This window comes from Polypterus senegalus, chromosome 3, assembly GCF_016835505.1.
Source record: "Polypterus senegalus isolate Bchr_013 chromosome 3, ASM1683550v1, whole genome shotgun sequence".
NCBI classification, from domain to species: Eukaryota; Metazoa; Chordata; class Cladistia; order Polypteriformes; family Polypteridae; genus Polypterus; species Polypterus senegalus.
Genome location: NC_053156.1, coordinates 154,967,728 through 154,982,614, shown reverse-complemented (window position 1 = coordinate 154,982,614; position 14,887 = coordinate 154,967,728). Strand labels below are relative to the sequence as shown.

At 37.0% G+C, this 14,887-nt stretch overlaps 1 protein-coding gene across 2 annotated transcripts in view; it reads right to left on the bottom strand.

Moving 5' to 3' along the window:
- si:dkey-119f1.1 (uncharacterized protein LOC557127 homolog) overlaps positions 1-14,887 on the bottom strand; it is a 175,204-nt gene that overhangs the window by 54,104 nt on the left and 106,213 nt on the right. For both annotated transcript variants that reach the window (XM_039748107.1, XM_039748108.1), the window contains 2 exons: positions 2,332-2,467; positions 757-837 (listed from right to left, as the gene is read on the bottom strand). In XM_039748107.1, coding sequence (XP_039604041.1) covers positions 757-837; positions 2,332-2,467 — 217 coding nt within the window. The remainder of the gene's footprint in view (positions 1-756; positions 838-2,331; positions 2,468-14,887) is intronic.

The following is a 14,887-nucleotide window of genomic DNA, read 5'->3' as shown; positions in this document are numbered from 1 at the left end:
TGCGAAAATATTAGATTTATAAATAAAGAATCCTACTTCGTGCAAATTCATTTATCGCAGTAGAGTCTGGAACGGATTAACAGCGATAAACGAGGGTTTACTGTATAACTGTGCGGAGAATATTTATAAACAGTGTGGGAGAGTTTATAAGGGCTTAAAATATATAAAAATAACCATACAAACATATGGTTTCTACTTCGCGGATTATCACCTATAGCAGGGGGGTTCTGGAACGCAACCCCCGCGATTGAGGAGGGATTACTGTATACCACTAATTAATCTGATTATTTGATTGATATGTGGTGCATATTTGATTTATTTTCTTTTGTGAACACCTAGGTTTCAGTTACACATAAAATTTGTTCTGTAGTAATTATGGTTTCTCCTTTATACAATAAATTTAATTTACACAAAATTAGATTATAACACTGGAAAATTACCTCAGTGTGGTGTGTACCGATTCAGCTAAAACTAACATGCTTGCTTCTAGTCATACAATATGATGGCCTGTAGGCCAATAAACAAATATGTTTTTTTTTTTTCTAGATTACAGGTAATCATATGAATAGTAGCTGGGACAAGCAAAAAAATAAATTTCTTTTTGACAAATAATCAAATTTTATGGTTGCTGGTTAATCTGGGCATATGAAATAAATTCTGTCCACTGATCCTCCTTAATATGCGACAAGTTTAAATGCAAAGACTCAACTAACAAGATCATTTTACAATACAAAGCTTTGCTAAAGATCTACTTACAAGGGCAAAAATGTCTGTTGACTGTGGTTCTTCCGCAACCTGAAGATCAGCAATTTCCAATTCTAACCTTCTAATATGTTCCTAAAAGGAAAACAAAAAAGTAAACACTTTGCAGAATAAAAACATTAATTCCTGTATTTTACAGGTATATATCTACTATTGCCTTATAAACGCTCTCTAAATAAAACGGGTGTCTATATGTAATCAGAGGATATCAAGAGTGCCTGGCAAATGATTTTGAACCAACAGTGGCAACAAAAACAGAGAAGCTTGGCTTGTCTGATGACTTTTTGGCTATGTGAAGTCTTTGCCTACAAACAGTTGGATGAAGTTTAATGATGTGGGTTTAGATATTTTATATATATATATATATATATATATATATATATATATATATATATATATATATATATATATATATATATATATATATATATATATATATATATATATATATATATATATATATATACAGGCCAAAAGTTTGGACACACCCCCTCATTCAATGTGTTTTCTTTATTTTCATGACCATTTACATTGGTAGATTCTCACTGAAGGCATCAAAACTATGAATGAACACATGTGGAGTTATGTACTTAAAAAAAGGTGAAATAACTGAAAACATGTTTTATATTCTAGTTTCTTCAAAATAGCCACCCTTTGCTCTGATTACTGCTTTGCACACTCTTGGCATTCTCTCAATGAGCTTCAACTGGTTTTCACTTCACAGGTGTGCCTTATCAGGGTTATTTAGTGGAATTTCTTGCTTTATCAATGGGGTTGGGACCAGCAGTTGTGTTGTGCAGAAGTCAGGTTAGTTGGACGATCCTTTATTTTTCAACAGGACAATGACCCCAAACACACCTCAAGGCTGTGTAAGGGCTATTTGACCAAGTAGTTTTGATGCCTTCAGTGAGAATCTACCAATGTAAATGGTAATGAAAATAAAGAAAACAAATACACACATATATACACACACATATTATATATATATATACACACACACACACACATATATATATATATATATATATATATATATATATATATATAGCTGTTCCTGAGAGTGTGGTGTCTAGTGTACTTATTTTGACGTTTGAAATTTATGATATTAGTTAACTTGCTCTGTTTAGGTATAGAAAATTGGGGACTCCATAATGAATGCTTGATATACCTCAACATTGAGTTATGGCTTAAAACACTTGATATTCTACTTCAAACTGTATCTGGAACATTTAAAGGCTCAGTTTGAATCATCCAGATAAACCTAATGGGCAGAGTGAGAAAGATGATCTGACTTTACAGGGTGGTGTTTTGTTCGGGGAGGGAGTTTAGCCTCTCACCAATATGTTGACATATGAAAATATCATCCTATGACTTTCCTGACTTGAGAAAAACAACACTCATTTTGATCTATTAATTAATTTTCAATATCATTTTGCTCTTCTACATGGAAGACAACATCTATTTCAAGATACAAACAATCAACAGAATTTTAATACAGTTTAAGGTAAGAAACGCTTTGAAAGAAGTACACAATAATTCAGCTATAGCAAAATAACATGGAAAATATACCTTATTGTGTCTACTGCTTTCACGCGTTTTACTTAACAACTTTTCATTTTGTTTAATATCTTCATCCACAGAATGTAATCTTTCTTGATATTTTCTTAATTTTGCTTTCCAGTTTTCAACTTCATCCTCCAAATGTCTAAAAAAAATAATTATTCTTAATTGCTGGTTAAATTATAAAATGAGGTACACTTATATAAAAATTAATTGGGGCAAAGGTCATTCAAATACAAATTGTTATGCTTTGACATAATGAGGAATGGTGAATAAAAAGAATAAAAAAATATTTAACAGAATTAAATAATTTGAAAATTATTGTTCAAGAAATGCACAGGGAGATGATTTTAATCCAAAAATGTATATGTCATTTTAATTTGCAAATGGCACCAGTCACAATGGTAAAGAGTTATTTCTATATGATCTTTGATCAGATTCAGGAGACACAACCTACTATACATTGATCTAGCATATTTGAAAATAGGCTATTCCATATAAGACAAATGTCTGTCAACATCACGGATAACTGCAATATAGTTTACTGTTCATCCCTTCTGACCTCACTATGCCTGTAAGAGACACACAATCTTCAGTACTCCTCATGTAAGCATGTGAACCTATGTTCTGAATATTAGTCATATTGATTCATCCACTTTATAGTGAGCTGCCACATGGAAGCTTCGTATCGGACTACCATACACTTAAAGGGCTCGTTAATTTTACTTTTTTCTCCTGTTGAGTCACAGAGCAGGATTTGGACACAGAACTGCAGCCATGCCCGGACAATGAACTCTTTCATCCAGTTAAACTACATTTAATTCACCTTAGATTTGGAGCATTTATGGGAGACAGAATCACAGGGAGTAGAGTGTAATATAAAAATGTTGTTACAATTAAGATCACACAGTATTTTCATATTTTCAACTTATTTAATTTGCATCTTTAAATTTCTCAACCTGCCATTTAACTTTAACATAGGACACTTCAAAAAATGCCATATTTCATTTTGCCTAATAAGAGTTTTGTATATACAGTGTGGGTACGGAAAGTATTCAGACCCCCTTCAATTTTTCACTCTTTGTTATATTGCAGCCATTTGCTAAAATCATTTAAATTAATTTTTTTCCTCATTAATGTACACACAGCACCCCATATTGACAGACAAAAAAGAATTTTTTAAATTGTTGCAAATTTATTAAAAAAGAAAACTGAAATATCACATGGTCCTAAGTATTCAGACCCTTTGCTCAGTATTTAGTAGAAGCACCCTTTTGAGCTAATACAGCCATGAGTCTTCTTGGGAAAGATGCAACAAGTTTTTCACACCTGGATTTGGGGATCCTCTGCCATTCCTCCTTGCAGATCCTCTCCAGTTCTGTCAGGTTGGATGGTAAACGTTGGTGGACAGCCATTTTTAGGTATCTCCAGAGATGCTCAATTGGGTTTAAGTCAGGGCCATTCAAGAACAGTCACAGAGTTGTTGTGAAGCCACTCCTTTGTTATTTTAGCTGTGTGCTTAGGGTCATTGTCTTGTTGGAAGGTAAACCTTCGGCCCAGTCTGAGGTCCTTAGCACTCTGGAGAAGGTTTTTGTCCAGGATATCCCTGTACTTGGCCGCATTCATCTTTCCCTCGACTGCAACCAGTCGTCCTGTCCCTGCATCTGAGAAACACCCCCACAGCATGATGCTGCCACCGCCATGCTTCACTGTGGGGACTGTATTGGACAAGTGATGAGTAGTTCCTGGTTGTCTCCACACATTGAGGAGAGGCAAGACACATGACAGCCCGCATGGAGTTTGCTAAAAGACACCTGAAGGACTCTGAGATGGTGAGAAATAAGATTCTCTGGTCTGATGAGACCAAGATAGAACTGGCCTTAATTCTAAGCGGTATGTGTGGAGACAACCAGGCACTGCTCATCACTTGTCCAATACAGACTCATGGCTATATTAGCTCAAAAGGGTGCTTCTACTAAATACTGAGCAAAGGGTCTAAATACTTAGGACCATGTGATATTTCAGTTTTTCTTTTTTAATAAATCTGCAACAATTTCAAAAATTCTATTTTTGTCTGTCAATATGGGGTGCTGTGTGTACATTAATGAGGAAAAAAATTAATTTAAATGATTTTAGCAAATGGCTGCAATATAACAAAGAGTGAACAATTGAAGGGGGTCTGAATACTTTCCGTACCCACTGTTAATAATATACACACACATACAATGTATCCATATATACAGTATGTGTGCCTAACATTTCTGAAAAATCACTATACAATGTACATCATAATGACTGAAGTCTAGCAAATATGATCCCATTATACAAAAAGGCCAAGCCAAGCAAACATAAGGCAGCAACTTCAACTTGTATCACAGGTAAATTGAAAAAAAAAAAAACAAAAAAAAAAACTAAGCAATGTGTGACAAGATCGGGTGCACCAGCTTTGGATGGGGGAGACTGTGCTTCACTAACATGCTGGAATTCTATGAAGCACCAAAAGCATAATATCAAAGAGGGGCATATGAGATTATTTATCTGGATTGATTTTCATAAAATACCAGAAGAGAGGTTTGTCAATAAAGTAAAAGTGCCAAATTGGCTTAATCTGTACTTTTTCAGAATTAGGCAATGTTCAAAGTGGTCTCAGGAATCCGTGCATGGGCCGTTCCCAATTTTAATAAAGGATAAGATGGTTATATCTGTAGATGATCTCAAAGTAAGAGGATAGCAGATAATCTAGAAACAGCCAAATCACTACAGAGTGACTTTGAAAGAATACAGGTGTTAGCAGGTGTGTGGCAGAAGAAATTTAATGTAAGTAAATGTATGGTATTACAAATAGAAAGTAAAAAATTTCTGAATACATGATGGTGGGGTTAAAACTTGAAACTAATAGTTTACAGAAATGAACAGAAGGCATTGAAAAGGCTAATAGGATGCTAGGTTACACAACAGGATGGGGTTAGAATACAATTCAATTGAAATTATGCTTAAAGTACTAATGAGGTCTATGTCCAGTTTTGGTCCCTGTATTATAAAATAGTATAGGAGTCTTGTACTCAAATGAGGGTAGATGACATTGTGAAATTAACTGACAACTTATGCAGTGCAGTGGCAACACCTTTAAACATAGGATCATGATGAAATAGATGCAATGTCAGTGGATTAAGCTATCAACTAATTGGTCAGTCTATATAAGGGGTGGGCAGTGTTGGTCTTGGAGGGCCATAGTGGCTGCAGGTTTTCATTCCAACCCAGTTACTTAATTAGAAACCAATCCTTTCCAGTCTCAGACCTTATTTAATTTTATGTCTTGTTAGTCTGCAATTTAAGGTTCTTTAATCACAGATTAAAGGATATCACTCAAATGAATTTAAGCATAAAATGGATCATTTTCAGTCTGTCACATTTTTCTCTTAAGTGTTTTATTAAACCAAACTGTGTATGATGAATGCACACAGGTGTAAATGGAAATAAGTTAGATGGAGAACTGCTGACATCAAAATGTCACTTAAGCAGTAAGTGCTTCATTAGCAATAATTGATTTTCATTAAGAAACTGGGATGGAACAAAAACATGTAGACAACGCGGCCCTCCAGAAATGACACTGCCCACCCCTGGTCTATATCCTCATTCTCGCCTATAAATACAACCTCCCAGTTATGACAGAAAGAATGAGATCACAAGTACAAGTATCCAGAACGAGTGTTGCTGGGCTCACTTTCATAGATAACTAGCTGAAATACCCAGCGTTGCCCAGGAAGAAAAAAAAGTGGGTTTTTTTATTTTTTTATTTTTTATTTAACTGTTTGAGAAACCATGAAAAAAAATAAAAATTAACAAAAAATAAAGATTTACTAATGTCCTTGTCTTGTATGTATGTTATCATCCAGTTGATGCTGTGAACCAGCCAACTCTATTTAATTTGAAAGCAACAGGGGCACAGTACTGCTTAAACATAAAGAATGCTGGCAGTCACCTGCTATAAACTAACTGAGTAAGCAGCACGGGATCTTAGAAAGTATTAAAATCGTCAGAACTACTCTGGGCATGTCTCTTGTAGGAGAATTCGTGTTGCCGACGTGCTCGCATCATTTTTGCATTAGCAGCTAAGCAACTGTCTTTCTTTGGAGGTTTCCTTTTGCCGGTGTGCTGGCCTTGCTTGCATATCCTCGGAGCTGGAGCTCTCACCCCAACTCTACATCTCCCTTCCGGGCCGGACAGACACACACACTTGCACGCATAGAACTCTATTTAATTTCAAAACCAACAGGGGCGTGCAGTGGTGGTGCTCAAACATAAACAATGCTGGCAGTCACCTCCAGCTCGCCCTCTGGTGGTCATTCTAAGGGTCATCTGAATGATAACATGCATACAAAACAGTAAGATTACCCCCCACCCTACCCAGAAGCGGGTGGGTTAGATCTGATTTCACCCTGCAGTATTTTTAGTCGACCAATGAGGAACATGTGTACCAAGTTTCATGAAAATCGCTCCAGCCGTTCAAACGTGATGCTGGAACATACATACACACATAGACTTTTATAATTTTACTAGCCATGTGCACCCAACTACGTTGCGCATGTTAAAGTTGTCTGTGAAGGGCTCCCTATTTAAACGCGGCTGCCAGTCGTGAACTGGGCCCTTCATCGCACAGCATTATGATTTTTTATAAGGGAAACAAAATTACAAAAGAAAACCCTTGGATATTGATTCGATAGGAACGGCCTACTCGGAATCACTGTCCGAATAGTAATTATGTGGTGGTGTAGGAGCATTTCTGCTTCTGTCCGTTCACAGTCCGCCTCGTTTTCACGACGCTATCGTTTCCTCTCACAATTTATTCTCAACCTTTCTCCAATCTCGCAGGATGCTTTGTGGCAATCCAAAGAGTAAGGCAATATACATGGAGCAATGGTTATAAAAGGTGGACACATAGGTACCCAGGCTCTTTAAAGCACAAATAGTGATCACTTCACTGACATGTAGGAAGGCCCAGGTACAACTGTGAGACCCGCAGCACTCGCCGGCTACAACGTAACAATAATAAATTCCGGAACGTGCTGTTACATTGTCATTCATTTTACCCACTGTCTTTCTTTCATTCATATGTTACGTAGGCATGTACCTTTTATCTTCGACAATATCATTCTCTAACCAGGCCTCAGGTGCTAACCAGCGTAACACTGTCCACCACCCCTTTTGTTATTCTGGCACATTGTTGACATCCGCGTGTAACAACAACGTACTAAACTGGAAGGTGGTCTACACATGTGTGGAATTCGCGGACAAAGATCAAGATCTAAATGAAGATCTCTTTAGTTAATAATTTAAAGCATAACAATTTGTTTAGTTTGAATGTCTGTGTTTTGAGGTGTGACTGGCGTACTACAGTCTTCAGTAGTATAAGCCTGGAGGAGATTCTTAATGCAATGTCTATGTTTTAGCTGTCTCTCTACTGCCATCTAGTGCTTCTTCTTCTGATTCATTCGCGGACAAACAAAGGTCAAGATCCAAATGAAGATTATATATATATATATATATATATATATATATATATATATATATATATATATATATATATATTAGACATAAAGCCCATTACAATAACAGGCGCTAGAACAGTAGTGCATAAACATTAGTAAGAACAGTCTATATTAAATGGCAAGGGACCTTGGCCTCATTTTGTTTGTTGTCTTAATTTTTTTTGTCAAAAATATTTTTGGTGGTCTCGTCCGATGCAAGAGATGGACGTCTGAAGTGGAGCTCCGCTAGCAGCGGTGTTGTTTTCATATTATTTGCCTATTATCCTGAGATATCCTGTATCTACTCAACCCAAGGAGACTGCTAAGGTATACAGGTATATGTAAGCATATATAAACATGGCCAGCAAGAAAGGGGGTCCGAAAGAATTGAAAACTAAAGCTACACCCAAGCTCAGCAAGCCCTAGCTCAAGAAACGGCCATTCAGAGAGAGACCTGGATCAGCTGGGCGAAAGTACAGACTCTTCGGGACCAAGGTCCGCTACATCGTCGACGGCTGAGAGTGAAAAGGGGAACGAATGTACGATCGTGAGTGCAGATCTCAATAGCTCGCCGATCGGAGAAGAACACCTGAAACTGGAAAAGGCCTTACAGTCCGCGATCTCAATTACTCCACGTGTGCCGGAAATAACGGGGACACCGGCTACAGTAGAGCTTGACGCTTCACCTACAGTACCAGAAAGCACAATTGAAATGTCTACACTGCAGGTGATGTTCGCTGAGCTCATACAAGATATAAAAGAAAACTGAGAAGGCAAATGAGAAAGCAAGGACAAAGGCACATGAGAGACTGAAACAGGAATTGAAACAGGAGATGCTGGTATTGAAACAGGAATGGCAACAAGCAAACGAAACGCTGCGGCTGATGTTGCAACAGGCAAATGAAAGGCTGCGACAAGAAATGCAAGTGGAGATGTGACTGGTGCTGGGTAAAATTGAAACGCTTACTGATCAATTGGAGGATCTCAACGAGACATTTACGACTAGGATTGAATCAGCCGAAAATTTAGCTACCAGTGCTGAAGAAAAAGCAGAAAATGCCAGCTCTGAATGCAAAAAACTCGGAGACAGACTGGCTGCTTTGGAAGATGGTAGTAGAAGGTATAATGTCAGAATTGAAGGTTTGCCTGAGAATCGAGAAAGTTCAAACCCAGTGAAATTCGCAGCTGATCTTTTTTCTAAAATAATCAGGGACGACTTTAAAGCAGAATCTGAGATAGCAGCGGCTTATTGAGTACGCGGATCAAACACCGTTAGACCAAGGTCTTTTATAGTTCGTTTTGAATGATTATCATTTAAGCTAGAGGTGATGGCACTCCTCAGAAACAAGGAAGATATTACATTTAAAATTATCACATTCGTATATTCCCTGACTTCTCTCCAGCAACAGCTACTAAACGCGCAGCCTTCTACAAAATCAAACAGCGGTTACGGCAAGCCAGCGTCAAATACAGCCTCTTGTATCCGCAAAACTAAAGTGGAATGGCAGGGTCAATTCTATGTCTTCGCTAGCAAGGAAGAAGCAGAAAAGGAATTAAGAAAGCTGATCCCGGACTATTCTGATACATAATAGTGAGTCATGGCGGTTAATGATAAAGCAAGGATTAATAATCTACTGTCTGATCTATTTGTTTTAAAATATGGGTTTTTATCAGCATATATCCTCATATATTCTCATTATTACTTAGTATTACTAGGGTGCTATCTGTTTATGTTTTATTGTGCTTAATTACTTTTTCTTTCTTTTTTTTTTCTTCTAATTATTTCATCTCTACCCTAAACGAGACTGTTCAATATCATACCCTTGGTTTATTGTTATTGCTATTACTGCATTAAGACTTGTTATGCTTATTCTGGACACATCTTTAACACCATCACCCGGTTTATTATCTGGGTGTATCATCTTAATGCACTAAAATTGCTGAAGACTATATATATATTTTAAGTGCAAAATTCTTTTTTTCTTTTTTCTTTTTTAAAGACTATATTGGTAATAGATATCTCTATCTTTTAACCCTGAAACGCCGCTGCATTGGGGCTTGTTTTGCTTTGGATGTGATCTGTCTCCGGGTATGTCAGAGGACTGGGACTGTGTGAAGTGGGTTTTAGCCTCACTTGGTGAGGCAAAAAGGGAGGATGGGGGTTAAGGGGGGAGAGAAAGAGAGCAGGCTTGATCTATACCTAATCTATTCTATTAATCTTTATAATTATAACTACCAACATAATAATAAGCTGCATGGGAACAACTCTAGGGGAAATAGGAAATTAAGGCCGAAGCTGTCTCACTTCCAGTTAAGACTATAAAATGACATCAAAAACTCAGAATCAGTGTCTCCATGATGGGACAGTTAACTTCGTAAGCTGGAATGTTAAAGGCCTGAATCACGAATTAAAGAGAAAGAAAGTACTCCCCTCACCTAACAGGTCTAAATGCTAAAATAGTATTTTTACAGGAGACCCACTTACTAAACAAGGATCAGTTCCAGCTGCAAAAGAGTGGACTAGCCAAATGTTCCATTCTAGTTTTACGAAGAAAACTAGAGGTGTGGGAATTCCCATACATAGAACAGTACCATTTGTAGCATCAGATGTAGTATTGGATCCTGAAGGGAGATATGTAATGGTCATGGGAGACTTATCTAACTGTAAAATGATTTTGATAAATGTTTATGCACCTAATGTTGATGATAAGGAATTTATACAAAATTTATTTGCATCCATTCCCAATCTGAACACTCAAAGTTATAATGGCTGGGGACTTTAATTGTGTTCTAAATCCACTTTTAGATAGGACTTCCTCCACAGGGAAAGGTATCTAACACCGCTAAGATAATTACAAAGTTTATAACTGATCACAACTTATCAGACCCCTGGAGGTTTTTAAACTCAAATTCAAGAACATATTCTTTTACTCACCAGTACATCATTGCTACTCAAGGATTGATTACTTCTTCATAGACAATAACTTCTTGCCTATGATTAAATCTTGCAAATACGATGCTATTGTTATTTCTGACCATGCACTTATGATCTTGGAGCTAAAATTACTAAGCCCCATACACTCACCCCGCCGATGGCGCCTCAACCCGCTTCTATTAGCTGACGAGAATTAAATCCAAAGCCAAGAAAGCAGCAGAGATAAAAAGCGAAATTACTAAAATAGATGAAGAACACGCCAGACTACCAAGCGAGACTCTACATAAGAGGAGGCAGGCTCTACATTCAGAATTAAACCTCTTGACAACTAAAGAAACTGAACAACTAATCTACAAATCCAGACATCATTATTATGAACATGGAGAAAGCTAATAAGTTTTTAGCTCAACAAATTCACAAGCAGGAAGTGGGCAATGCAATCTCGGTAATCACCAACACGAACGGAGATAAAATCGTCGAACACAAAAATATAATGCACACTTTCAGAGACTACTATAAATCCCTATATACTACTGAGTTTAAAGAAGACAATACACAATCTAATGCATTTCTGGATACATTACAGATACCACAAATAGACGCTTTTAGTGTGGAGGAACTTGATAAACCTCTGGCGTTATCAGAATTACTAGATGCTATAAAGTCACTCCAAGGCGGGAAAGCAGCAGGCCCTGATGGCTACCCTGCAGAATTTTACAAGAAATTCTCCGCTCAGCTAGTTCCCCTCCTATTAGCAACATTTACAGAAGCCAGAGATAACCTATCTCTTCCTCAAACCTTTCGCCAAGCACTAATCACTGTTTTTCCAAAACAAAATAAGGACTTATCACAATGTGCACCATACAGATGAATTTCACTTCTGAATAACAATGTTAAAATACACTCTAAAATCATAGCTAGAAGGATGGAGAAAGTGCTCCCTCGGTAATATCACAAGACCAAACTGGATTTATTAGGGGCCGACACTTATCGTCAAATCGTTGACGCCTGTTTAATGTAATATACTCACCAACTAAATCAAACACCCCAGAAATATTATTATCATTGGATGCAGAAAAAGCATTCACATGATTGAATGGAAATACCTTTTTACTACATTGGAGAAGTTTGGGTTTGGCCCGAACATTTGTGCATGGATTAAATTACTGTATACTAACCCAGAAGCTTCAGTTTGCATCAACAACATTTGCTCAGACTACTTTAAACTAGAGCGTTGCACTAGACAAGGATGCCCCTTGTCACCACTGCTGTTTGCAATTGCCATTGAACCACTGGCAATACATTGTCGAAATACTGATCAGATAAAGGGGATTAGCAGAGAAGGACTGGAACAGAAAATCTCATTATATGCAGATGATATGGTACTGTATATATGGACCCAGAAAATTCTGTGCCTGCAGTCTTAGCAGCACTCACAGAATTTCAAAAGATCTCTGGTCTCAGAATTAATCTGAATAAAAGTGTACTCTTTCCAGTGAATTCTTAAGCATATAATATTAGATTAGATACCCTACCTTTTATCATTGTGGAACAGTTTAAATACCTGGGGTAAACATCACAAGTAAACATAAAGCTCTTTATCAACAAAATTTCGTCTGCATGGAAAAAATTAAACAAGACTTGCATAGATGGTCAACCCTTCATCTCACACTAGCTGGAAGAATTAACACTGTTAAGATGAATATTCTTCCTAAGCTCCTTTTTATTTCAAAACATCCAATATACATTAATAAATCATTCTTTAGCAATTAGATTCAACAATAACCTCATTTATTTGGAATTCAAAACATCCACGCATCAAAAGAGCGACCCTACAAAGACAAAAGGCAGAAGGCGGCATGGCTCTACCTAACTTCCAGTTTTATTACTGGGCAGCAAATATACAGGCGATAAGAACCTGGACACAAATAGAAGAACATACACAGGCTTGGACCGCAATAGAAGTAAAATCCTGCAGTACGTCTTTGTATTCCTTGCTCTGTGCTCCAATAAACACGTTATCGGCAATATACAAATAACCCAATTGTGCTCCACTCACTTAGAATCTGGAACCAATGTAGAAAGCATTTTAAGACGGAGAAGCTTCTATCTGTGGCACCTCTGCAAAGAACCACCTCTTTCAACCTTCACAAACATATGCAGTTTTAATATCTGGAAAAATTTGGAATTAACTTGCTTAGAGATCTTTATATAGACAACGTCTTTGCATCCTATGAACAATTACATTCCAAATTTAACATTCCAGCTACACATTTCTTTCACTATCTTCAAATCAGGAACTTTGTTAAACAGAACCTTCCAGATTTTCCTCATCTTGCACCCTCATCCATGCTGGAAAAATATTGCTCAATTCAAGGACTTAGACTCCATCTCTACAATATATAAAATCATTTTACAATCCCTCTCTTTCAAAGATCCAAGAGGACACTGGGAAAAAGATCTCTCAATTAATATATCAGAAAGGGAGTGGAAAGTAGCAATGCAGAGAATTCACTCGAGCTCCATATGCGCAAAGCATACAATTATGCAACTCAAAATTATATATCGAGCACATCTGTCTCGACTAAAACTCTCAAAATGTTTCCAGGGCATGATCCAACCTGTGAGCGTTGCAACCAAGTCCCAGCCTCACTGGGTCACATGTTCTGGGCCTGCACCAAATTAACATTATTCTGGACAAAACTTTTTAATTACCTCTCAGACAGCCTTGGACTCACAATCCCTCCTAACCCATTAACAGCTGTGTTTGGGGTTCTTCCAGAGGGCTTAAAGTGGAGAAAGACAAACAAATTGTGATTGCATTCACTACACTTTTGGCGCAGACTTATTCTGATAAACTGGAAGAACCCAAACTCTCCTCTTTAAGTCAGTGGGAAACCGATGTGTTATATTATTTGAAATTGGAAAAATCAAATACTCAGTTAGAGGATCTGTACAGACTTTTTCAAAACATGGCAGGATCTAATCAGTAATATTTTAAAATAAGTTCATAAAGCACAGAGAATTTATTAATTTAGGTATGTTTACAAGCCTTAAATTTTACGCCGTTTGGCTTGCTCTCTCTCTCAGGGTGGGGATCGATCTGTTCTTAACTCAATTTTTCTTTTCGTAAAAACTTGATTGCTTTGTATGGATTCCAATAAAATTAATAAAATAAATATAAAAAATATATATATATATTTTTGCAAGAAGCCTAAAGTAAAATAACAATAAAAATAAAATAGAAACGTATATGTCAATACAGTAAGTATAATTAATACTGTCTTAGTGTAAAACTTTGCAACAATCTGTAATACACAATATCTGAAGAAGATATTTAGGAAAAAATTTCTATTTTTTTACCTCATGAAATGTTTTTATAAAATTTCATTACAGGTGCTGGTCATAAAATTAGAATATCATGACAAAGTTGATTTATTTCAGTAATTCCATTCAAAAAGTGAAACTTGTATATTAGATTCATTCATTACACACAGACTGATGTATTTCAAATGTTTATTTCTTTTAATTTTGATGATTATAACTGACAACTAATGAAAGTCCCAAATTCAGTATCTCGGAAAATTAGAATATTGTGAAAAGGTTCAATATTGAAGACACCTGGTGCCACACTCTAATCAGCTAATTAACTCAAAACACCTGCAAAAGCTTTTAAATGGTCTCTCAGTCTAGTTCTGTAGGCTACACAATCATGGGGAAGACTGCTGACTTGACAGTCGTCCAAAAGACGACCATTGACACCTTGCACAAGGAGGGCAAGACACAAAAGGTCATTGCTAAAGAGGCTGGCTGTTCACAGAGCTCTGTGTCCAAGCACATTAATAGAGAGGCTAAGGGAAGGACAAGATGTGGTAGAAAAAGTGTACAAGCAATAGGGATAACCGACCCGGAGAGGATTGTGAAACAAAATCCATTCAAAACTGTTGGGGAGATTCACAAAGAGTGGACTGCAGCTGGAGTCAGTGCTTCAAGAACCACCACGCACAGACGTATGCAAGACATGGTTTTCAGCTGTTGCATTCCTTGTGTCAAGCCACTCTTGAACAATAGACAGCGTCAGAAGCGTTTCACCTGAGCTAAA